Source organism: Diachasmimorpha longicaudata, chromosome 14, assembly GCF_034640455.1.
Source record: "Diachasmimorpha longicaudata isolate KC_UGA_2023 chromosome 14, iyDiaLong2, whole genome shotgun sequence".
NCBI classification, from domain to species: domain Eukaryota; kingdom Metazoa; phylum Arthropoda; class Insecta; order Hymenoptera; family Braconidae; genus Diachasmimorpha; species Diachasmimorpha longicaudata.
This window is the reverse complement of record NC_087238.1, coordinates 6,603,624-6,628,247: the sequence shown is the minus strand read 5'-3', so window position 1 is coordinate 6,628,247 and position 24,624 is coordinate 6,603,624. Positions and strand designations below refer to the sequence as shown.

Genomic DNA, 24,624 nt, shown 5'->3' with positions numbered 1-24,624 from the left:
AAAATATTCTCATAAATAACATAGAAATAGTCTCCACAGCACTGAACCATTCATCCAATCATTATTTCAATCAAGACGCGGGCGAAATAAAAACGTGCATTATTGGAAGTGATATTCTCTTTCTGTAAATTCTCCACAACGTTTTCACGCGGCTTTAAAATTTATACACTCATAAGTAGTTCGCGAAGACGGATACAACATTCCTTTCATCACGTTTGCATTATTGACGATCGGTATAGCCCCAACTGTTCTTCGTTCCCTCCCTTGTGGCAATAAATAAATTACACACATTGCAAAGTAAGCGAAGTGATCCATATGGAGTGTAACGTCGGACATAATTTCCTACATGGCGATATTTCACTCGACCACAATCAACTGTGGGTGTTACTATATGACGCGAAATGATTAATTTCAATGGACTACTGATGAAATTAAATTTTAAAAAATATTGAAATGGAAAAGTAAAGACTTCTAACACTTACGGAAAATTCCAAACTCAATTGATCGCATATGTGCGGTAATTTGTGTATAATGATGCGATACACTCCATCCAAGTGATGATTAAATACAAGACGTTGTTCTTTCATCGAAGGAAGACATCACAAAGTTATTGAGCCTTATGAAATTACCAATGAGATGAGAAATAGGACATGAGAGCAGGTGATGATAGAGTAATGTCGACAATCTATACTCATCACATAGCGAACAAGGGACGAACGATGTAGAGAGATAGAATGTATGCCGACACGTCAGTGCATTAGAGGTAATCGTCGGCTGCTCGCGCCCATTCGACGTCCAATGCATTAATGCATATGCCCCCCTTCTCTCTCTCCCCCCCCCTCCCAACGGTTAAATTATACAAGTTGTCCGGCTGCAAACCTATAATACACGTACATTATTCTGTAATTTATTGATGTTATAATAATTACCCGGTGGGACCGTCATAATTACTGTAATGATCGAGCACCGTATAAACAACCGCCTTGGGTATATTTTTTATTTATTCCCTTCTTTTTCTAGTCTTGAGATAAGTGTAGAGTACAGTATGTACTTTATATTGACGTGTGTATGATAGGTCTGATACACGCATGTGAATTTTCTACCTCAACTTGGAATGCTCGGTGATTAAAGCGAAAGTTGAGTTGTGGCTTCATGTTGGGGACTTCAATATGGTCAATTACATAAATTACAGTGGGGATTCCAACACCTCGAGAAACTTCCGCCTCGTTACGCTGGTGTTTTGTGAAATAGGAATATTTTTTACGGACATTCCGAAGTAAAAATATCAAGGGCATGATCTATTATGATCTATCGTATATAATAAAAAAAAAAAACGGTCAAAGATATCTTTCCTTTGGTCTGATAAGTTAGGTTTGCCATACAAGTGGTGATACATCTACTCGAGGAAGTGATGGAGCGAACTATGAATTAATTATTTTTAGTCAATCGTGGAAACAGATAGTGGAGTTTATTCGATGTGAGTATCAGCGTGAGAATCGACACCTGGTTGCAGGAAGGCTTTCTTTCCTCTAGTAATCCCCCACCGGGACCGCCATCTGCAGTGGTAAATCAATGTGGAGGTAATATATGAGGCCCCGTGGAGCGCGTGTGTTGGGGGCTTTGATTACCGTACGATTAAGGATCAGAGGTTAGCAAAGGATTACCAGCGCTGATGGATTGTTCTTCCGGATGGTTGAAGGGGATAATTGGTAATCATCATTGGATAAATGTAATTAGTATTCAAGTTAGTCGTGGCTAAGTTGATTGAATGACACTTGAATTGATTGATATTCATTGGTTGGTTTTATTAAGACGCTGATTGTACATTGATTGCACACTCTCGAGTAACTTGTACTCCACTATTTCTATTCCTTAGTTATGAGAAAAGGGAAATGAGGAAATGCCATGACTAGGTGATAGAATTGACTGATTTCCCTGCAGAAAAGGGCTGCATCAATGAAATTGAATTCAATCCTTTTTCATTAAGAACCACGGCTGCATGCTCAGTTGCTTTTCTTGATCCATTCAACTCGGCAAAAATATCCGACTTTGTTTTCCCTTTAGTCTCAGGTAGAAGAAAAAATATGATTGTCAGAGTAACAGCAGCGAAGAATGCGAGAACGAAAAAACTTACATGAATGCCAAACTTTGCAGTGAATAGTGGAAAAGCCAGGGTAGTACAAAAATTTGAGATGAACTCAGTTGACAGAGCAACTGAAAGACCTAAACTCACGATATCTGGACTGAAAATCTCTGAGCATACGACAGATGTTGAAGGACCAAGTCCTGCTGAGTAGACCAGTGCATAGGCTGACATTGTTACGACAGGAACCCAAGAAATCGATGACAAATCATATTTGTGATGCTGAAATACGTACATAATTCCGAAAACAACGTGACTCATAATTATTCCTGCGCAAGACGCTAAGACCAGCTTTCTTCTTCCGAAACGGTCTATCGTCAACGTCGATATCCAGGATCCAATGATTTGTATCACTGACATGACTACAGACGCGATGTAGGGGTCGACCGATGTGTTGGCAAGTTCGAATATCGTTGTCGTATACGTAATCTAAGAAGAAATAATTCCATAAGAGCTGCTTCTCAAATTTCTCACGTCGTTCGATAAAAGGGCTTGTCTAAAACACGAACGGCACTACTCGGAAACAGGGTGAGAGAATGACTCACCATGATTGCATATCCAGAAGTATGCTGGCCAGCAAATAGAGTAACCGATATAATCAGTGCTTTGATTGTCCCCGGATTTCTAAATAACTCCTTCAACCCAGTGGTTTTCCTACTGTGAGACGTGACGTATTTCTGCAGTTGGATTAATTCATTATCCACTTCCTCTTTGTCATTATTTCTCAGCCACAGTAGAGATCTGGAGATTAATCATTGTTTAGAATCAGGAGAATAGTGTCAGAAGTCACTACATTAGCTGATGAGACACTTTGGTGTCTAACGACCTGAAGTAGGACGTTGCCAGTATCTTAATCACATTATAGATTGCTTTTTTTTTCGTTTACCTTGTAGCCCCGTCGATATGCCCCTTTCTCAGAAGATACATTGGAGATTCAGGTAGGGATATGAATCCCGCGATAAAGATAAGAGGTATGACAGTCCCACATAGAGCAAAATTGTGATAAGACAGCTGTGCCCCAAGAATTGCCGAGGCAAGATTGCCCACATTGAAGCCAAAGCAGAGAAGGCTCCCCAGCTGCCCTCTTATAGAGTCCTGAGCAATTTGGGACACGTAGACTGGTGTCATGGAGAACGTCAGTCCACAGACAACTCCGGCAAAAATGCGAGCGATCAGAAGGTAGTAGAAATTTTTGGCAAAGTATATGAGCAGCCAACTGACAGTTGCTGATACTGCCGAGACCCATCCCAGTATTTTATTACTGGTTTTTCCAGCTAAGAATGCGTAGAACAGGAGAGCAACTAGTGAAGCAAGACCGGTTACCGAGGACAACCAGGATATTTCATGATCATTCATCGGCTTTGTACCAACTGGAGTATTTTCTTTCATCAGCTGTGGAATTATTGGGGAAGTCCATGCTGAGAGCATTCCAGCTGCGACTGTCGACAAGTTCGCTGGGAGGAGATGAAATGATAAGAATTAAAAGGTAGTTATGAGAATTTGAGGAAATCGGTAATAATTCAGAAGTGATTTACCGATTACGGCTGCCAAAGTCTGACGACATCTCTTCCATCCGGAAGAACTAATATTGAAAACAAACATATCTGAAGACAAGGCAACTCGGCTTCACATTCACAACACACTTTTTTTTATACTGAATGACAATATTTGCACAGAAACAACGTAGCATTCAATGTTCTTCCATGCATGTCTTATGCGATGAAATTAGTCATGCGATCATCAGCAAGAATGCATACATTGTTCGTACAGAAGAAGACCGGTTTCGAGTATATTCAACAATCCTCAGAACAAGAGGCTAATATATTTGTTTAATCTATACATTAAATGAGACGTTTTGACATGAAGGTCACGGATAAAAAAAAATTCGTGTTTATCCACTTCTAATTGGTCCATCCTCCGAATTAAGGGTCTTTCTAACCATGCGAACTTGATCTCACTGACCTTGATGGTTTCCTCCGTCTTCACTGTGCACCGACTTAGAAAAGACTCGCTGCGATTGTCTTCTGGCTCTTCAGTTATTGCCTTCGGTTGGCTGCTACCGAGGCGAGTAATTATTTCCGCCTGCCATCATTCGGATCTAGCGAGATATTTTCATCCTCTCTCGGCAGAATAATTATGCAACACTTCTTTATCGTCGTTAATTTAAAAAATGGTTCTATCAAACTTTATCCCCATTTGATGATTTCAAATTTTTGATGTCATTTATCCGGATAATCGCTAAAAAATTGTAACAGGAAGCCCATTTCATGAGAGGTAATGAAAGTGGTTGAATGAGAGAGATAAATAGAACAATCGAGAGTCGTAACGTTCTGACGGAAAAACTGGAACAATAGGTACGGAAATTAACTGACTACGTATACCATTGAAAGTTTTTTATGCCTTGGATCAGCATCAAAAATGATTAAAACTTATTAAATATTTACATAAATAATGCGTCAGAAGAAAAAGGAATAAAATTACAAGGCATTCTTTCCAATCCCATTGTCATTCAAATTTACCGCATTATCATCGTCTTCCTTCTCCTGGCAGTTCAATTGCTGAGCAATAGCAACCTTAGACCGCCCCTTAGTCTCGGGAAGAATACAAAAAATAATAGTCATTGTAACAACAGGACAAGCCGCGAGAATGAAGAAGCTCACGTGCATTCCGAATTGTGAGCTTACAAATGGAAAAGCTAGTGTTGTGAAAAAGTTGGAGAGAAATTCTGCAGCCAAAGAAATAGAAATTCCTAAACTTACAATATCCGGACCAAAACACTCGGAAGTAACAATGGATGTGCCAGGACCTAGTCCTGCGCAATAAACAACCCCAAAACCAGACACTGCAACCAGTGGTATCCAGGCTACAGATGATAAATCATACCCTCGACTTTGTAACAGAAGATAAATTCCGAAAGCTACATGACAAGTTGTTATTCCTAGGCAAGATGAAATAATGAGCTTTCTCCTTCCAAGATGGTCCATCGTAAATGTTGGTATCAGCGATCCGATTATTTGTATCCCGGCGATGACTAGTAACGAGTCGTCAGCGCTCACAGCAACCGATCCTCTATTCGCTTTCTCGAAGATCATTCCTGTATAGGAAAACTGGAAAAATTATTCCAGAGGATTAAATATCTGAATTCGTCTGATTGGCAAGATGAGCATTACAGGCAAGCTATTTCTACGTCTTGTCGTACAACTCATTAAGTTCATGATATTATTTTATCCAAGGAAAATTATTCCACATGACTTACAATTATAGCATAACCACCGAAATGTTGTCCTGCATATAATGTTAGAGAGATCATCAATGTTTTAATCGTTCCTCGATTCCTGAACAGATCCTTTATCCCCCCGATTTTTACCGAATCAGACGTAAACTGCTTCTTCAACAGCTTCAACTCGCGATCTACAACTGTCTGGTCGTTATTCCTTAACCACATCAGAGATCTACAAATCAATCATCTGTTTTCCAAACGTCTGTCTCGAAAAATGTCCGATCGTCAGCATATGTATAATATTACCTAGTTGCATTATCAATGAACCCTTTCCTCATGAAATACGCAGGGGATTCGGGTAGAAAAACGAATCCAACAATAAACATCACGGGAACAATCAGCCCGCAGACCGCAAAAGTGTGATAATTCAAGGTGGCCCCGAGTATAAATGACAGGAACCCCCCTATATTGATACCAAAGGAGAGAAGACTTCCCAATGCACCTCTGATGGAATCCTCAGCTATTTCCGTGACATAGACAGGCATCATGGAGAATGTTAATCCGCACACAACTCCGGCTAAGATCCTTGCAATCAAAAGGTAATAGAAATTTTGGGCAAAGAGTATCAGTAGCCACCCGCCAATTCCTGAAATTGCTATGATCCACGCTTGGACTTTGGTACTGATTTTTCCAGCTGATAGTGCATAAAAAATTAAGGCAAACAGTGACGTCAGACCTGTTGCCGAAGACAGAATGGAGATCTCACTCTCCGTTATGGGTTCCGTTCCAACGGGAGTGTCCGGCTCTGTAAGTCGAGGACCCAAAGGTGAGATCCAACTTGACAGCATTCCACCTGTTACAGCTGCCAAATTGGCTGCAAAGGATAATAAGGCACAAAACAAGTAATCTCATTGATCAGGATGCTTGACAAAGTGTTTTAGTTTAAATAATTTTGCTTGCAATCAAGTTAGGACGAATCCAATTAACGAAATGATTCACGACTCATTTATGAGATGCTTACCGATAACGGCTGCAACGATTTGTCGCCACTTACGCAAATCTATCGAAAAGCTGTCACAGCCTATCATATCTCCAGATTTTCGTCTTTCTAAATGCCGTCCAAAGGGACAAAAATCACCAGTGGGGCTTGGTCACACTTGATTAATTTGTTTGCTTTATGTGACAAAAGAACGGTTGTGCACTGAACAATCAGTTCTAACATCCTCCATTATCTCTACTGATTCGATATAATCAGTTGATAATCTTCCACTCTTTTAATCACTGAAATATGTCCTTATCAGGTATCATTCATAAGAGCTTCCTAATGCATCTGAGTCATCCACTCTTCACTTATCACGAGTTCCAAAAACATGGGATAAACTTGCAAGATTCTAGTAGCGGTCGATTTATTTACAATTTTGGTAATGATGTTGCACTTTACTCACATCAAGTGTCGCAAGAAAACCAATGGTGCACAATGCCCGGCGGCCACTTGTCTAATAGTGAACAAGTGATCGACGGAAAAAGTTGGTGTCTGAGTTTTGTCAGGTTGCACTATTCATTTTTTACCTTGTATGCTCAGAACTGTTTATAAAAAGGTCGTTATCACGTGTCACGGTTCGTCGATAATATATACGCAGAAGACATGTCTGTTAAAACTTATCAAGAATGGTAAGGAAAATGACTTAACTTTCGAGCTTTATCTATGCAGCCAGAGACAATTGTAAATGTTAACAGTTTTATGTTACCGAATGGAAACATTGTTAGCGTTGGAATTTAAGCCCTGGATTCTCCAACTTATATCGATGGATAGCTCGATAAATTATTAGATATTTGGAATTTTTTACGTAATTGATTGGATAGAAGTAGTCGATTGCCACATATTTAAAGCGAAGGTCATGATCGAAATAATTATTTCCATAAAAGGGATTAACTGAGACTCATGAATGATCGCTCCAGCTGTTTGACGTCATCGGTGACATACACTCCGATATCGATGACTTGCGTCTTTAATAACACGAGACTTCTTTGACAGCAGATTTCAAGGTTAAATAAATTGAAAAACTAAAAATCAACGGGATCTACTTAGCCCAAGCGAAAAAACCAGTTGGAAAAATTCCAAAAAATATGTTCCTCCATAAGGATTTCCATCGAATTTCATTAAAAATAAATGAAAATATTGACAACATAACCATAAAATTCAGCCTGATTTTCATTTCAGGATAAAACGATCTCCAAATGCTCCGGTCGTAACGCTAAATAACGATCCCCTCAAATCGTTTTTGATCGCAATTTCAAAGTCGTAAAAGCATTTGAATTGAGAGTTGCCGAAGGATGGGAGAGAAAATACAATAAAGAAGAATGAAAGGAAGGAAGTTGAAAAGAGATCGAGTTTTCTCCTTGACCATGTTGTTTTGTCACTCCCCCTCTCCAGCCCTTGGGGTATCCGATATCCTCTCGAATGCCCAGAGGTTTTGGTCTCTCACGTAGGCGCCAAAAGTAGAATTTCAAGGAGATACAAGTTTGTGCCTTGTGCGTTAGGATGTAAGTGCTATTAATGGCCAGAAGGGTGGTAAACATTGAGAGACACTGAACATGACACAATGCGATTCAAGGATAATCTAATCGTTATTTTATGTGTAAGAAATAACATCCGCCCCCGTAGAGGCCACGATATTATAGTGTACCGGGTCTATTCGCTGTGACAAATTCATTGTAACCATTCTATGGGTATTTTTGGTGATAACTGTGAAACTTTATATGGAGATTGTGGGAATGTGTACGTAAGGTTTATGGATACCTTTCATTTTATAACCATGCATAAGGGTCGATGATAAAGTATACGATCATGCCGATGTAGTAAAATTCATTTCTAGGAGTTTCATTAGTTTTCTTCTTTGATGGTGGGATTGTATTGCATTAGGGAAGATCGAGGGTGTGGGAAAGTGAGGCATAATTGTACATTATTAAGTTTCAAATTATGAATCGACAGCTGAGGAGGTGAGGAGATGACAATTCAATTTCGTTGCATCAACGCTGCGCTCCCGCTCGAGATCGATTTAATATACGCACCGGAACCAGCTAGCAACTAAGTGATCGTCTCTACGTACATTTTTAATTGTATAGGGGTTGTTGAAATCATGAGAAAATGTCTATATATATTATTTTACTGCTTCGATATGAAAAAAAAAAAAACAAAAAACACATAGAATCGCATAAATTTGTGATGACCACCAGAACTGACTCCATGTGCCCTCACCAGCAATTAATCGTGCGACGATCGGTGATGTTAAACACTGGTGAATTTGACACGACCACTCGGCATCAGAGCCCGGTTAAAGCATAAAAGATATAAGCAGTCACCTCGTTTACTTACACCGTAAGTCGAGATGGAGGTAGGTAGATAAGCATGCGAGGGTAAAACCGATACGAGGGAGAGAGAGAGAGAGGAATGAGGGCGAGATAGGGGGGGGGGGGGGGGGAGTGAGGGCAATGCCAACACTGGGCGATGTAACATCTGTATTAATGGCCGCCGTTTGTGCCCACGGTAGCGGCCACACGAGCGTCTCGTTGCCTTACTGTGGCCGATGGCATGTATACCAGAGTACTTATGTTCAAGATACGGATATACTGATCTATACGGCTGGCTGGAAATCCGTATTTTATTATGGAAGGTGAATCTGAGTAATGACTTTCTCGCGAGCAATTTTGTCCTTTTCTAGGTTGTTACTTTTCTCGGTAGTAGGTATCAGAAAAATGACTAGTAAAAATCGCGGAATTATTGGGGTTGTGTGTAATGGGAATTTAGCTTCCGGCAAATTTTACGCTCAGAAAAAATTGCTTTCCTGGGATATTTACTAAGTGCAAGAAAAGGTGCTTGGCATTAGCATTTGTTGTGGGAATATTTATATACTTTTGCTTAAGGCTGAGAAATATTCTTGGCGAAAGCAATTTTTTTTATGGCATTGGGAAGTGATAATATAAAATTGATTTGCAATATTTTCCGTGGTGGGCAAACGTAGTAAGACAATTTGGTTTTGGCCTCTTGATTTTTTTCTAAAATGAAAAAATGTCTTTTAATTTTTTTTCCTGGAGAAAAAAAATATTCGTGGGCTATAATTCGGTGTTAACTTTAAAAGTCAGACCAAATACGGTCAATTAACGAAAGTGAAAGACCTCACTGACAGCAGCGTAATCCGTTTTCATATTCCTACCACTATTACAGCCCGGATGAAAAGTATATGTATTTCAATCCCGCACCCCAAAGTATCGATACCATGCCCCACCGCCAATCGGTCCAATTCTCAAAATTTTTAATATTTCTCTTTCCACCCCTATTATTCATCGTCATTCGTAAATTTTCATTACCCGTGAAATGATATTTCGGTGGGCTAACAGCAGCTGTGCATTTCCCATATCGATGTGTATTTCCACACTCAGGAGCTTACGAACACACAATCCCAAGTAGTGGCGGTAGTTTCACCGGGGGCCCAGGCGAGGGGAGTGGGAAGGTCGACAAGAAACACCAATATTTATGGGTTTTGAGAATATTTTCGACGCATGGAAAATGCCGGTAGTCATTCATACACGCAGAAAGCTCTCCCTTTGAAATTTAACAACCTCTCCCCCTTTCCACATGGCAGAACGGATGGAAGAAAAATCACAGTTATCAGTATGCTCTGAGAACACTTTATCATCCATTGAATAAACCTCACTGGATATTTTACAAAATAGTATTGGACAAGGGTGGAGCGATGCAAATACAAATGCAAATTAAATGACATTTCTCTCTCTCCTCTCCGGTGAACGAGATAAAATCGCACTTGGTACCTCCTACACCGTTGCTTTGTCAGCACTGAATCTATGGTATATATTAAGAAGGATTGAAGACAAGTATTAGTGGAGGGAGGGATTGAGAGATGGGGGTGTAGAGATTGGCGCGGCCAGGCGTGCCACACTCGTATAGATCGACTCGTGCGGCATGAGTTACTGCTTCGTGAACGAGATAACTTCCTTCGTTCCTTCGTAAATCACTATCGCAAGTCGTTCACAGAGAGAGGGGAGGCATTAATATTCACGTCAGTCCATTACAGGGCTTTCGTACACCCATCCACCGGAAGAAAATACTTGATTTAGTGAGTGATAAGAAACATGAGGTGAAAATTCGTAAGAACCATGAAGACGGCTGTCGTTTCGACGTATAGAATTACGTAATAATATTTCGGTACTGGATCAATTATTCCGAGGAGTCTCATCATTGAATTGAACATAACTTCCAGCCACCCCTGTCCCTGTCCCTGCCCCGCGACTTTGGTTACGTAACAGGCAGCCAGAATCGCGGGCCAAAGAGATAAAGATACGGCGGTCGAGGCATCGCCCACGGGCGCGCGTTGCTTTACGAGACGTAGGACGCCGATATTGCGTATAATAAATTTACGACCCCGTAGATCGGAGGCGGTACGGACGCGCCGTAACACGGACCCCCTCACCCTCTCCCACCACCAACCACGGGATGGCATTCCCTCTCATTCTGGGATACAAGAATTCGATTCTATCATCCCACTCGCCTCTATCCCAACAGAGGATATAACGTCGGTCTCGCGGCATCGCTTTGCGCTTTACGACGCAGATATGCACACGGATTTATGGGCCGGTTCGTAACGCCAACCAAATTACTAGGCGAACGTTCTTTACGATCGTTAATCTCCTCTCGCGCGTGATACTTCTACTCTTTCTCTCTTCACTCCCCTCTATATCACTGAGCCTAGTACCCCTGCCACCCCGTCCCTCATCGCGACCCCCACGCACCACTTTGCGATGCACCTCCTCCCACCGACACCATTGGTGATGTGATATTTCACAAGTTTACGAGGTTAAAGTGATACTTGTCATCAGCGTGTTTAGTTTGTCAGCGGAGTAATGCCTGAGTTGAAATTTCGTCGGTTTAAAATCGCGTATAAACCTACCAGAAAATTATCTAAACGTATTGCAATTATATCGCGGCCACATCAATAACGCACGTCATGATTTATTTATTGAATCATTGTCAGTTAGAAACGGATGTTCAACAATCGAGATGGATATTAATGCACTCCATTGGAGACAGATTGATTTTTCATCTCCTATCATAATGAGCGAAGAATGAATTTTTAATTCAGTTTCTCTCACCGATAAACCACCCCATCCCACGATTAATTTCTCCTCCTGCGCATCCCTTTCTTTTCCCAATGAACGTGACGTTAATATCTGCCAGGGAAAAAGTGAAGAAAAGAGAAGAAATTGCGAGACAATTTAGTATGGAAATTGGCCGTTTATCCCCAGGAGTAAATGCTGCGATAAAAAAAATTAACATATTTAACACTTAGCTTGGGATAGCTTTCCCCCTCCTGACAGTGCACACTGGTGAATCCACACCAAAAGCGAGAGATAAGATATACACTCCGAATGGGTATATACGCACCTTCGTCCATATTAATTTCTCCTTCCCCTTGCCTTTTTTTCCATATCTCGACAATGTCCCGTGTAAGGCTCGTGTACGTCCCGTTGTCTCATGTATTATCCAAATTAAACTGGCCACCTGATAAATTCACCCTAACCAGCGGTGGTCCAGCACTGATATTTCAGTGGTCTGTTAATTTTAAATGAAATTTTTTGTCCCTCTAACGAGAGTTTTTTTCTTCTACTGAGACATGGACTTTTGATGCAATAGCGCACTACTAGATCTATCCCACGAGACATTAATTTCCAATGTCGATTATTCCTAATTACGCGTCTGAGTGATTCCTTTCAATCAACCTGACATTTCCGTTCATTGAATTTCAATATACTCCAATCAAATCAATGATTTGAGTGTAATCCATCAGACGTCTAGACCGACGGTTTGCTACATGGAACTGGAAATACTGAAACTGGAATATCGTATGATGCCCGTAAAATTTCTGTAAAGTAACTTGATTAATGCTTTCGTCTTTTTTATCTCCCTCAGTTGAATCCCCTTCTTGTTCAGTGCAAGGCACCACTGCCCGCCGTTTATCTCTCTCGAATCCCTTCATTAGAAATACGAAATTGGATTATCCACCAATCGTCAAACGTGACGCTCCCGCTGCCGAAGCGATTTCGATTTATCCTCAATCTCTCCCCGCCCCCTCCTTTTTTATTGAGCCCAATAGCCTCCCTTTCATGTTCAACGGAATGGATAGACCACCGAGACACCAGAAGACAGTGTCACCTTTTTCAACATTGATGGGCTTTAGGTTTTTTGATGGCATGACAAGCAGCTGTTAACGTTTGCCTGCATTTTGCAAAGCGAAGGTTTGCCTTATGCGCGGAAAAATAAATATCGGTGACACGCGATTTTCGCAGGCTATGAATGCTCATACACTTGACGTCTGACGTCTTGAAGGATTTTATAATAGACTGAGAAGAAAGATTCTTTGGAGATGAAAAATTTTCAAAGATGGCTCGAAGGATTTATTCACTTAACAGAAAACTAATGAAAATGGGTATAATGAAAAAGGCGAAGTGAAGCTGCGGCCATCTCTAAAGGTGGTAGTGCTCATGTCAGGTAAATGCTTGATATTTTTGAAAATTATTCATTTGCATTTGCATCTGTCACATTATCCGTCTCAAAAAATCTCTTAATCGGGACGAAAAAAATAATGGAATTTTTCCATCTCTTCGATAAAAAAAAGTTGCCGGCAATATGTCATCGCGTGATAAAAAATGTACGCTTCAAAGATATTTGACGCAATCCATCAAGCGCTGGAAACACCCACTTTGGATTAAGGCCATAATTCAAGGAGGGAAGGAGATGATGGGTGTATATACCGTCTGATTCGTGTCGATATTGAGCAGGATCCGGAGTACTGAGCACCACTATATACTACTCACGTAGAAACATCCCTCATAAACGTCATTGGCACACTCGAGCCTCCTCGAGGGATGGCGACACTGTCAGCTATTGAATATCGGGTTATAACTAGTCCTCTCGTCCTCTCTCATATCCGCTAAAACCAGCCCAACCCACCACCCTCCTTTTACCCTATTCGGAGTATGCTAATTACACTGTCATCGATTTGTCGTTGCCCATACTCCTTACACCCCCTCAGACAGAACTTCTATTCGATATATTTATGAGATTATGAGTGCGCAGTGGGGAACGATTCTCAATGCTGAATGGTAAAAGAAGTGAACTGTGTCTAGATTTACTATCATTAAATTGACATAATTTATTTATCTGAGGGATTTCTTCTTCAGTTGTCTCTAAAGATAATCCAGTATGCAGGTAAATAATCCAAAAAATTATTCCCACGATGTCTATAAACCTCTAAAATACCAGGACGAAATTAGCGACCATTAACCCAGGATTTTAGTACATTGGAATAATAATCGAAGTGCTCTTCGTCCTTCCGAGGACAAAGTCCAAGTGATTTATATTTCCCGGACGAATCAGGCAGTCCCTTGTTGGACCCAGTTGTGAAGACAACAGCTCGCTGCTCATTTTCCCCAGCACGAAAAAGAAAAAAAAAATGGAAAAAAAGTCGGAAAATAAAAAGATCCCAGGAGTATAGCGGGTTGACGAGGTAGAACGTACGTGCACACCAGTGAATTACCGTCCGAGATACGATGTGGACAGTGCCGGGTGCGCATTTCGCATCTTTATGGCCAGCCATTAATGTCCACTGCAAGCACTCTCAACAGCAGCCCACTAACATTGGACCACGTTGGCTTTAGATTTTGACTTCACCAGAGGCGTACACAGCCATCCTCATTCCGCCCATCTCTCCGCACGAGATACCAACAACCGTTGCGTCAACGCGCCCCTAACCCTGCTTTTCCCTGTGGATATGTGAGCATACCATCACCCTCCCACATCACGACAAAATATTCGTGACTGAAAAAACTTGGCCGAAATACCGAAAACAAAAATTTATACTTTCAAAATATTTGCGGCACATATTAACCAGCCAGACGTACTAGATAAAAATTAGCAAATCAATAAATAATAATTAGAAATATTATAAAATATCAAGGTATATAGGAAAAATGGCCAATGTCCATTCGTTTTTATAAAAAATTTGTCTGTATGGGTCCGTATTATGGCATCTGGCCGAATGCTCAGGATAGAGAGGACAGAGAGACAAAGAAGCGTATGTGATGGACGAGTCGAGAGGAGCTGAAACAGAGGGGAGACATGGACGATGAGGAGCTGCAGGGGATGAGGGGTGGAAGGGCAGGCGTGATGGCAGAAACAGAGCAGTGGGAAAGAGGAAGATCGGGGCAAACGAGTGTAGCGTATATGATTTAAGGGGGTCTCGGAGCCCACCCTACATGCGCCAAGGATATGAGTTACTGCGCCATATAATTCCATAATTCAGATTCATACCCGGAGTTTACGGCGTCTGGGTAACAAGCAGACTGCGCCCGTTGTTTTATGGTCTCCGCCCTCTGTACCCCCCCCCCCTCCCCCTCCGCCGCTTGATTCACCCGGTTCCCCATCTCTTCGACGGCGATCCCCCTGCCCTCTTCAGGAGGAACATTCAATTTTTTCTGTAGTTCCAGTTTTTTGATGATTTTTAATTTTGGAACAACTAATTCTCTATATAACTGGAGCCATTCCACAATTGCCTAATTTGTCCGCAAAGTAGAAATCACTTGTTATTTATTTATATTTTTTTTATGAATTTGTTCACCCGACGTCAAATAATTTTGAACGAGCCTGTGCGTTGAACCACTGGTGTGAATATTCCCTTGAAAATTAGTGCAAAGTTGTAGGCAATTAGCACAATTCACCCGAGCGCACTAGACGGACGGTTAAATGAAATAATTAATTGTGTCGCTTTTGGCCGACGCACGCGGTCGAGAAGGCACGCAGGGGTTCGGGAGTTGGGGTAGCTGTGGATTTTGAGGGTTGAATTGTGCAATCCTGCGTGTTTCACTGCGAACACCACCAGTTGCTGGGATTTGTGCCTCGTGGCACTTCAATTTACACATATAGAGGGGTGAAGTGGGGAGAAGGGAAAAATAAATATAACACTCGTCCATTCACACTTGATTGAGAAACGACCTTCCGGTGACGTATGACTTTCTCGCACAATCCTCCCCTGAAAAGCCGACGATGTACGGGGAAGTTATAAACCGAGGGAAAAATCATCAATCCAAATGTCAAGAGAAAAACTCTCTCCATCATTCTTTTCTCCATTTGTGCTCTTCGTTATCAAACAGAGTAACATTTGCGAATTCATTCTTGTTTCTCGACTTGCCGAGATAGGTGATACATGGAATTACTGGGAATTAATAACAGTGAGTAAATTTGCAAGAGAAAAGAAAATTAAATTGAAGGTGACTCGGACGTGATTGTCAAAGCTCTCTGTAGGACTTGATTATAAAACCATCATCCTCTGACATATGACGTTCTCACATGAGTCTTTGAAAATCCGCGGATGTTGGGAGGGGTAGCCATAAATCACAAAGAAATCATTAATCTAAACGTCAGGGAAGAAGCGCTTACCACATTCTTATACCCATCTGTGTTCTTCTTTATCGAGTGGGTCAACAGCCCCCAAAAAGAATTGTCGTATTTCATGAAAGTCCGTGATACGCCGAATTTACTGAGGATTAGTGACAGCGAGCAAATCCCAAGTGAAAAATATGAAATTGTGGATAATAAAAGATTGTTTACAGTTGTGAATAGCAAGCAGCTGTTAGCTTCAGTCATCGAAACACACTGTGTTGAACATAAATACTGAAAACATTTCGAAAACATGGGATTTGAGGAATTTAATTCTTTGGAATATTTGACAGATGACGGATGACAGCCACAGTCATGAGTATGAAATGTCACAGACTGTTATTCCATTCCCCGAATTGTTTGTCTTTGAGATGAGAGAAGCTCAGTGTGGGGTCACGTAAAAGCAATGGAATGGAAACAACACTAATGAATCGACAACGGCTGGCACACAGTGCAGAGTGACAGTTTCTTTACGCCTCTCAGGCACTAGTGAGCCTCTTGTTTTACGCTCCCTCACACTCAGCCACCAACTTTACGAACGACAGGTTTATGCCGTTTGGAAGAGGTTCTTTAATGCATCTACGCCCACATCCGTTGCGACCTTTAACCGCGTTTTACCATGTGAATCCGAGTGTATACGACTGTTGTATAGTATCTCATATACCGTCAAATAACCCTGGCATAGAGATATTATCTGGTGAGGGGTGAGCTTGTAGTGTCAGTATCATGGCCCATAGAATTCGTTTGATAATGGGACACTGAGGCATCACATTTTATTTCCTCTCTTTTCACCTTGCGAGATGTATCCGGATGATCTTACATCGATTATTTTCCTCCTTCAAACTCATATCATAAATAATATTACGTAAAATTTATCATGTCATTACATATTTTACGTGAAAATGTAATGTCTCTGTAGCATCAAACTTCAAAAAGATCTCGATAGTTTTCTAAATCAGTATCCAAATGACAGCACTCCCCTCCTCTCCTGACAGAATGATAAATGCATCCTGTCAAATCTGTAACCATAGCCATCCACGGAAATTTCTCCATCAAGAAAAAAGCACGACTTCTCAACCCGACTATAGAAATAAACGAGGCCCGCTGAACTCGAGTAATGTATGAGCCAACGATTGCTCGCAGACTTTCCCTATAAATCCCGACTGGTCTCGGCACCCCCTGGACCACTCCTCTTCTTTGCGATCGACACGAGTGCTGTGAAAAGTCTTTCCATCCCTCTTCCACACTCACCCAAGAGCCCTACGTCTTCCAGTTGTACAACGACAACGACATGTATACCGGAAAAGGTTGTTCCTTCAAGAATAAAACAATACGTAATAGATGATGATGTCATGGCAACTTTTACCTTGCAAAAGTACCAGCAAAGGGGGAAAACATGCTCAGAAGAAATTCCTCATTTGATGTCTTATTTCTCCCCATGAGAATTAAAGTCAAATGTTTTTCATTAGAGAATTTTGTTATTAAAAAACCAGGCATAAGATTGATATAGGAAAGTTTCTTGATTTGAAGGCTCATCAGCCTTTGAGCTGCTATTAATATTCCCTCTGTCGCCCTGATTTAAGCTTTGCCGTATAAATCTGCGGCATCAAATCAAACATTCAGCATTAAATTGTGGGGGAGAGAACAAAAAAACATGTCTCATCCTCATGTCCAGTTCAGGAAAGGCATCAGATGTCCAGGGGAATTGTCCCCATTTCTTGTGGTAAAGCTCCCTTGATCCTTCTCTAGTCCGGATTTTCGTAACTCGGTGGCCTTTGAAATGCCCCAGAAAAGGAACGGGAGAGGGAGAAGACAGGACGAGATGACTAAGGTGGCCAGTTGGGAGTGATGGATGGCCAACCCCCGCCCTCGGACACTCAACCATTAGTTCCCATCCGGAGGTTAGCTGCCACCTCCGCTCTAACGGCTGATCTCTCCCGAGGGGTGGACAAAGATCCTAACGATTGTTTGTTTCTTGCCTTGTACCCACCTCCATTACCACTGTCTGTGAAATTTTTTATTCTGCTTGAATGGGGCAATAAATACAAACGATACTAGCCATACTACAAATTATAATTTATGTCGATGGACCTTGAAAAAAAAAAATTCCATCATTTTAAGACATAATTTACATTTTCGAAGATATTGTAAACATTAATTCAGTTTGAAAAATGTGGATTGTACAAACGCGTCAGATGATATACTGCGGGGTACACGAAATAAAGTGGAATATTTTCGTACGTAATGAATATTTCAACAGTTTGTCGTCCGGACAGTCCAGCTATATCGATTAATCTCCATTTCGCCGGCACTGCCCCGAAATTAATGAATTCGTGACGGCTCTAAAATACATTGTGAATAAAAAAAAAAAAAAAAAAAACAAACCAAAAAATCAAATAAACAGAGCGAAAAAATAATACACCTGCAGGAATAAAAAACCATAGCCTGTCAATTTCAGCAATTAGGAAAGGGTCGTACGAACGGAATGGCTAGTGAACATTCACCTACCCTTCAACCCAATGCTATCCACCCCCCTGCCCCTTCTTTGAAACTGCCACACACCGTCATGTGCCCACTGCGGCATTGTGCAAAGAGGCAGACGGATGGGCATTCATTGTCCGTGGTGATGCCACGCCGTGTTCGCTTGGCATCCGGGAGCTGTCCAGTTTGCTAGCGGACGGGTGTCACCAGATAAACTTCAACGTCAATCGACGACATCCAAGCGTTATGCCCCTGCACAGAAGCCCCTTTTTTTTCTTTATATCACACCACTTGGATAGCGTGTGGCATTCAATTTTCAATATATTTCACATTCACGTACCTCAGCTCGTTGATTGCGTTTCATGGTGGGTATCCTCTACGCGTCTAGTTCATCGGAGTCCACTTAATGACGCGACACGAAAATTTTAATTGAAAAACAAAATTCCGCGGAATGTATTGATATTATTGTGATTATTGGGGTGTCTCAATTGACTATTGTTGTCCGGAGTATTTTGTCTCAGGAATTTGGGAAAAATAATAAAGTAATTTTCCCTCCATACGGAAATGAGTGATAAATCATATTAACAGTTACTGAATAAATGAAGAGCTTAAGCGAGAAAGTAATTCTTTCCATTGCATAGAAATACACAGGACCTATTTTGAAATCATAAACTCTCGCCTCATATGCATCCATAGGACATAAACCTGACATTGCACGTGTGATTATGCAACGGCTATGAACATTGATGCCGCACAACTGGCTCTGCTTGTGCCATGCGTTTTCTGAATCCAACATGAAAACATGAATAAACATAATTCTTCATGTCTCCCGTATGCGCGATGATGCAAATTACGCATCGATCATCATGATATAGATCGGTTACAGTTGTTGTCCCAAAGAAATGTCGGGTATCCAATTGCATTATCTTGCGCCCGCTGGCTGGGTGAATGCATATCATCAATTTCTGTACCTCCTGTCATACACCTTTGTCATTCAGTCAGACTAATTCTCATATAAATTACCAAAATGAAATTGTAAAACGCCTCAGGTTTTTTCTAACAACCAGGGCATTATTATTTTTGCCAATACTCGGAATAGAATTTTTATGGAAAATTGCTCCGCGTAAAAAAGAAAAAAAATTATTAACTAACAATTATGTCAATCTTTAAGTGCTCTCTTCACGTGTCTGGGAGAAGAAAAACATTGGCGTAAAGTGTGTTTACCCTCTATCATGAAGCATACGAGTCTTGACAAAACTACCAGCTCTTTTTGCTCACCGGCAGTGACATCAGCCGAGAATTTTCACCTTATCTACTCTCATAAAATCTTTTCCCGTTAAATAGCCTGAGGAGCGCTGAAATGGCGCTCGTGGGTACGATAAGTACGCCTCGCTGCCTCGGAGATATCATGAAAAGCACCCAGTGCTGGAGTTAAAAAATAAAGTATCGAGTCGGTTATATAGACTATACCGGAAAAGCCTGTATCTCTGGTATGGCGTGCACCAACGACATAAATCGAATGCACGCGTTCTTTTAATAACAGGAGCTGTGATAATCGATTAAGGACGGAGATAAGATTTTTACGCGGATGCCTCAGTACCAGAGATGAAAAAAAGTAATCCCATTCCACGGCATTTAAAATGACAGGGTAATTATTTATATAATTGTTTTTCGACAAGGAACCACTTGAGTCGATTTGAATGTATTTGGCCTTGAATTTTAAAATTAAAAAATTGCCCTTAAATCCAGTGTGTCGTTTTAACACATTTATCATTCGAAACTTATTTCATTTTAAATCAAAATCAATTATCTCACGAGGGCATCGAAACATGAATCAAGCCTATCTGGCTTGGGACGACGGATATGTAAATGGTAGTGTGTGAACTCGCAAGAACGCATCATAATTAGGAGAATGGCGCCAAGCCGGCGAGGGAGGGTGTGTTGTAAAGCAAAAGGGAGCGCAATAAATGATTAACAAGCCTGATAAAGAACAGGACATGGTGTTAATACCACATAACGAATAGCAACAATTGCCAAAACCACTTACTAACCTTGGAATCATTGATGTTCCAATCGAGTCAATCTAATGATAATCTCCCGCTCACCAGTTTTCACCGCTAAGCCAGTTTTCACATGAATTTAAAACACGGTGCCATAGAAAAAAAAATAACAAATTAATTCCAATCAAGTCTGTCAAGTCGTTGAGACTTACACGGGAGTTGACACTGACATATCATAGCACTTTGTCTCTGCATGTTGCACGGACGCTAATCAATGTTAAACTGCGTGACAAGACTACTAACTTACTTGGAGACTTACACTGAGTTACCAAAGTTCATAATAAATATCCATACTTAAAAATAAAGGAAAAAAATGTTGAATAAGTGAGACAGATTAATGGTGATATCTACCCCATTCTCACTGCTTTTTTTCCCCATAGTTGTCTGATATGTCTCGACACTCAACTACTTTTAACCCATTCATCTCCTGCTCTCTCTTCGTCGTTTACGTTCCACGCACAGCTGCGTACGATACATCATAATTGCGAACCGGCATTTCCAGTCGCAACAGCTGAGGTCTTGCACATTTGAACGCTTAAAAGCAATAAATTGAGTTTAAATAAATACTGAGTGAATAAACTCGTAATCGACTAATTAACTAATATGTTCATTGAAAATATAATGATGCTAAATTTGATAACCTGATATTTGATCTTGACCAAAATCTGTAATTGGGAATAATTATGATTCCCCATGAATTTATTCATTTAAATATTTGTGAATAGTTGAAGCTCAGTTAGCGTATATTTGCGGAAAATATAATTCATCAGTCCGGGCGAGTTTTTATGTGCCTCAATGATGTACTTGGCTCATTGATGGTCTAACAATACCAATTCTGCCAAAGTAAAGATACTTTTCAACCGCATAAAAATTGATCGTGGCATTTCCCCAATGCAATCATCACTAATAACGCGATTCAATTCGACAAATTTGTCAACAAGCTACACACTGTTAGTTAGAAATGAGTGTGGCAGTTGTACACATTGATCTGTAACTCCAGTTGAGTTAACCACCTCAAACCCAATGGTATAATTTACAGAGTGTCGCTGGGGGTACGGGTGTGTTAATGGCGTAACACGCCGCTAACGAGCCGAGTATGTTTAGTCTGGCCACTCTCAGAGCCCTATGGGTAACTACTACTCACAGAGCACCGCCGTTTCTCTCTCACTCTGGGCTTAAAGCCCAGCCTTGATGGTTGGGCCAACGTTGTACACCCAAATGCTCCTCATATTTCCCACTAATTGCCAGCATCTAATCTCTCAGCTCTTCCCCCAATGATACCAACACCGTCTCGCATCTGTTATCAGGGTTAAAGTTCCTTCACATTCCTTCATCCCTAATCGTGCATCAGTTTAAGGGGTTGTGTTTAATGGGTCAGTTGTACTCGTCCTTATATTGGACTTGAGGATTATTTAGATGGACAAAAAAAAACATTTTATTATTTTCAATTGTCATTAGATATGCCAAGAAGGTGATTTAGTAAAATAATGAGTGCGACAAATTGAGCTCAATTGGTGAGATTATTTTGGGGCATGTAAAAATACCTCTTGTCGATATTCTATTATTTTTTCCCATCTCTGAGTGAGTAAAATTGAAAAAACCTTTCGGGGATAAAAGTGACAAATGGCTGGAGGACTGCGTGTGGTATACATAACAGCGTCAGTCTAAAAGTGAAAATCTGTCAACGGCCGTCAAGTGTAAGAACACGAGAGTGAGTAAAAAAATAAGTCCGAGTAAAAGGGCGCAGTGAAAACGAATTACCTCCGTGTGTGAGATAAGAATATTGTTGATTTAGTGATGCCGACTCCCGTCGAGAGTGTGCCATGACGAATCACGCTAAAGTGGTGTGGTTGTACAAGCGCACCACCACATATGGAAAATGATTAGTTACATGCCATTTACCAACGGCAACCCGGGGTTAGCCTTAGCGAAACTACTCCCTTGAAGACGCTGCGGAAACCCAACGGTACTCGATTCGTCTCCCGTGTCACGCCAGGCGTTAAGCCTCACTTCTCCCATTCTTTCCTCCTGGACAGGACTAGAGAGAAGACTTGAGACAGTAGAATAATTTCATCTTCTCCAGGTGTTGAAATTTTTTGGGTGATTTTTTTAGCGCCTAAAATCGATAGGATATTTCGAGTTTTCATTTCAAATCGAGAGGCTCTACACGCCAAATGCCTCGCATGCTGGGGCGAATATGACGTACATAGACATGACTTATTTTCATAAATCGATAAAATGAAAATCGATCCTCGCAACTTAGCGTAAAAGGATAGTGCCGCATCTACTGCTTTTAGAATAGGGAACAAGAGTGTGAAAGTGCCCCCCTGCTCCCCTGAGAAATGAATGACTATTCGTTGGAGTTTTATTAAAATTCTCTCGAGCCATCAGTTATCACCATCGATTTTCATTGGGGTATGCTGTCGTCGAGGCTGTTTCAACGTCGCCACCACCAGTCGTTGCAAGAATAGAACAGTTGGACGATATAAATCAGTGTCTAGCTCCCACCGAGCAAACGGGTAATTACACGATTGTATTTTCGTAACGAATGGCAGTTAGCTAGGTGTCGCCTTCCGTACACAAACAAGATGGCGTTAGAGTTTGGAAGATAATGTAACGATGAGTGTGAGAGAGAGGCTACATGAGCGTGAGAGAAGTGAAGTGAGTGGGGCCCGGGGTCTTGGCTGTGGCATTAAAGACAAAGTGTCGAGTATGTGTAGTGTAGAATGTATTGCGAGAGCTCCCCAGTCTCTCGTTCCTGACCGCCGTAGTTGTGTGGTGGAAATTAATGAGCCGTCGTAAAGACAATTGCCGGTCGTTAGTCACGCAGAAGGGACTATATCTGAATCGTGTGGCTCAACTTGGAGTGTTGGATGCCACCGATGGGTGAGGGTGGGGAATGGATAAGCCAATGTACAGAACAGAACTGGCCCCAATATACTTGTATTCCAACATCAACGTGTAAATGTAAACTCGAATATGCGGAGAATTGCAACAAGAGTTTGCTTGCTTCAAGGCTTCACAGACTAACCTGTCAGGCTGTCGAGCCGCCAAGTTAATCTATGAATTCATTCTCCGATACTCACACCCAGATTAATCCACACGGATATAATTATCTCAATGTGTATAATTACCACGTCTCACTGCCTCGTTAATCCACACCACTTGGTTATTGATTGGTTTCAGTTTCGTATTGAATACCAACCTATCCTACCACCATCTCCTTCTTATTCAACACCACTGGCGATACAACCCTCTTCGTTATTAACTCTCTACATGAGAATTCTCTACTTGTGTTTAATACTCAACCATCACCCATTTTACCGTATCGTAATTAGACACGCGAGCGGACCGGCAAAGACTTGGAACACAGGGGGAATCTATAATCTGGACGTTTACATCGCGAGTCTTTTATAACCTCGTTGGAGGGGAAAAGATATGAGCAACGGGTCTCGGCATCTCACGGACCACGACAGCCTGCCCGATGTGGTAGAACATATATTCACTTGAGCGATGATATCGATTGCGATCCACCGATGAAGATATATAATTTATTAATCTTTCTGGCTGAGGGGTGAGAGGATGATCCTAGCCATGCCTCTTTCAATCTCGGAAAGTCAGTGACATGTTATTGAGATACTGACTTTATTATTTTTTATCCAGTATATTTCGTGAATATAGCAAGTGCTAGAGAACCTGTTCATCTTCGCTCTTTTCCCGTAAACGGTGAATTGAAGAGCTACCATCTCATTGATATCGAGCGAATCGATTAGCTTGAAAATCGCAGGCCAAGCGACTCCTTCTGATTGGCCAGTTGGTGTGAACAAACAAAAGCCCAACCAGTCTGATGGGTCTTTTCCATGCAAATTTACACGACTCGTAGGTGTGCATTGTGACAGGCAACTTGCTACAATCCCCCCGTTGTGCCACCAACTGCTAAACGACGATAACGTCGTGTGGTGGTTGACTTGTTTACGCAACCATTAGCGCGCAATCTTGGAGGAGATGTGCGTGGTGTACAACTCAAGAGATTTCGTTGCATGTTGACATGTGTTACGCTAGAATAGGGATTTTAATGTTTAAATATATGGTTGGTGTGAGAACCAAATCTGTGACAGGACTCTAGGTATACAGGGAGAGACCTTGCCAAAGATTGTCAATCAAATTTAATGAAATGATTGATTGTTTCATTTATTTATTATTTAATGTT

At 41.2% G+C, this 24,624-nt stretch overlaps 3 protein-coding genes across 5 annotated transcripts in view; 1 reads left to right on the top strand and 2 right to left on the bottom strand.

Annotated features, from left to right (window-relative positions):
• The window catches only part of LOC135169045 (uncharacterized), a 63,899-nt gene that overhangs the window by 22,387 nt on the left and 16,888 nt on the right, over nt 1–24,624 (top strand). The gene's annotated exons all lie outside the window — the stretch shown is intronic.
• On the bottom strand, nt 1,781–4,366 carry LOC135169036 (facilitated trehalose transporter Tret1-like). Its single transcript, XM_064133706.1, has 4 exons — nt 3,679–4,366; nt 3,030–3,597; nt 2,689–2,884; nt 1,781–2,572 (listed from the first exon to the last, which is right to left on the bottom strand). Exons 1-4 carry the CDS (start codon nt 3,743–3,745, stop codon nt 1,910–1,912), a joined length of 1,494 nt encoding a protein of 497 aa, XP_063989776.1. The 5' UTR covers nt 3,746–4,366; the 3' UTR covers nt 1,781–1,909.
• Nucleotides 4,522–6,910, bottom strand: LOC135169038 (facilitated trehalose transporter Tret1-like). Of its 2 annotated transcripts, XM_064133718.1 has the most exons (5): nt 6,385–6,910; nt 6,100–6,237; nt 5,670–6,018; nt 5,400–5,595; nt 4,522–5,250 (listed from the first exon to the last, which is right to left on the bottom strand). In XM_064133718.1, exons 1-5 carry the CDS (start codon nt 6,449–6,451, stop codon nt 4,621–4,623), a joined length of 1,380 nt encoding a protein of 459 aa, XP_063989788.1. In that variant the 5' UTR covers nt 6,452–6,910; the 3' UTR covers nt 4,522–4,620. The 2 variants fall into 2 exon arrangements, with proteins under 2 accessions (XP_063989788.1, XP_063989787.1); XM_064133717.1 differs by having other exon boundaries at nt 5,670–6,237; nt 6,385–6,907.

Excerpts from the sequence above, each read along its gene's own strand:
- LOC135169036 (XM_064133706.1), bottom strand. The coding sequence starts at position 3,745 with ATGTTTGTTTTCAATATTAGTTCTTCCGGATGGAAGAGATGTCGTCAG. Across the intron at positions 3,598-3,678 it reads GACTTTGGCAGCCGTAATCG|CGAACTTGTCGACAGTCGCA; the intron begins GTAAATCACTTC and ends ATCTCCTCCCAG. Across the intron at positions 2,573-2,688 it reads CTTCTGGATATGCAATCATG|ATTACGTATACGACAACGAT; the intron begins GTGAGTCATTCT and ends ATTTCTTCTTAG.
- LOC135169038 (XM_064133717.1), bottom strand. The coding sequence starts at position 6,451 with ATGATAGGCTGTGACAGCTTTTCGATAGATTTGCGTAAGTGGCGACAA. Across the intron at positions 6,238-6,384 it reads AATCGTTGCAGCCGTTATCG|CCAATTTGGCAGCTGTAACA; the intron begins GTAAGCATCTCA and ends TATCCTTTGCAG. Across the intron at positions 5,251-5,399 it reads TCGGTGGTTATGCTATAATT|TTTTCCTATACAGGAATGAT; the intron begins GTAAGTCATGTG and ends TAATTTTTCCAG.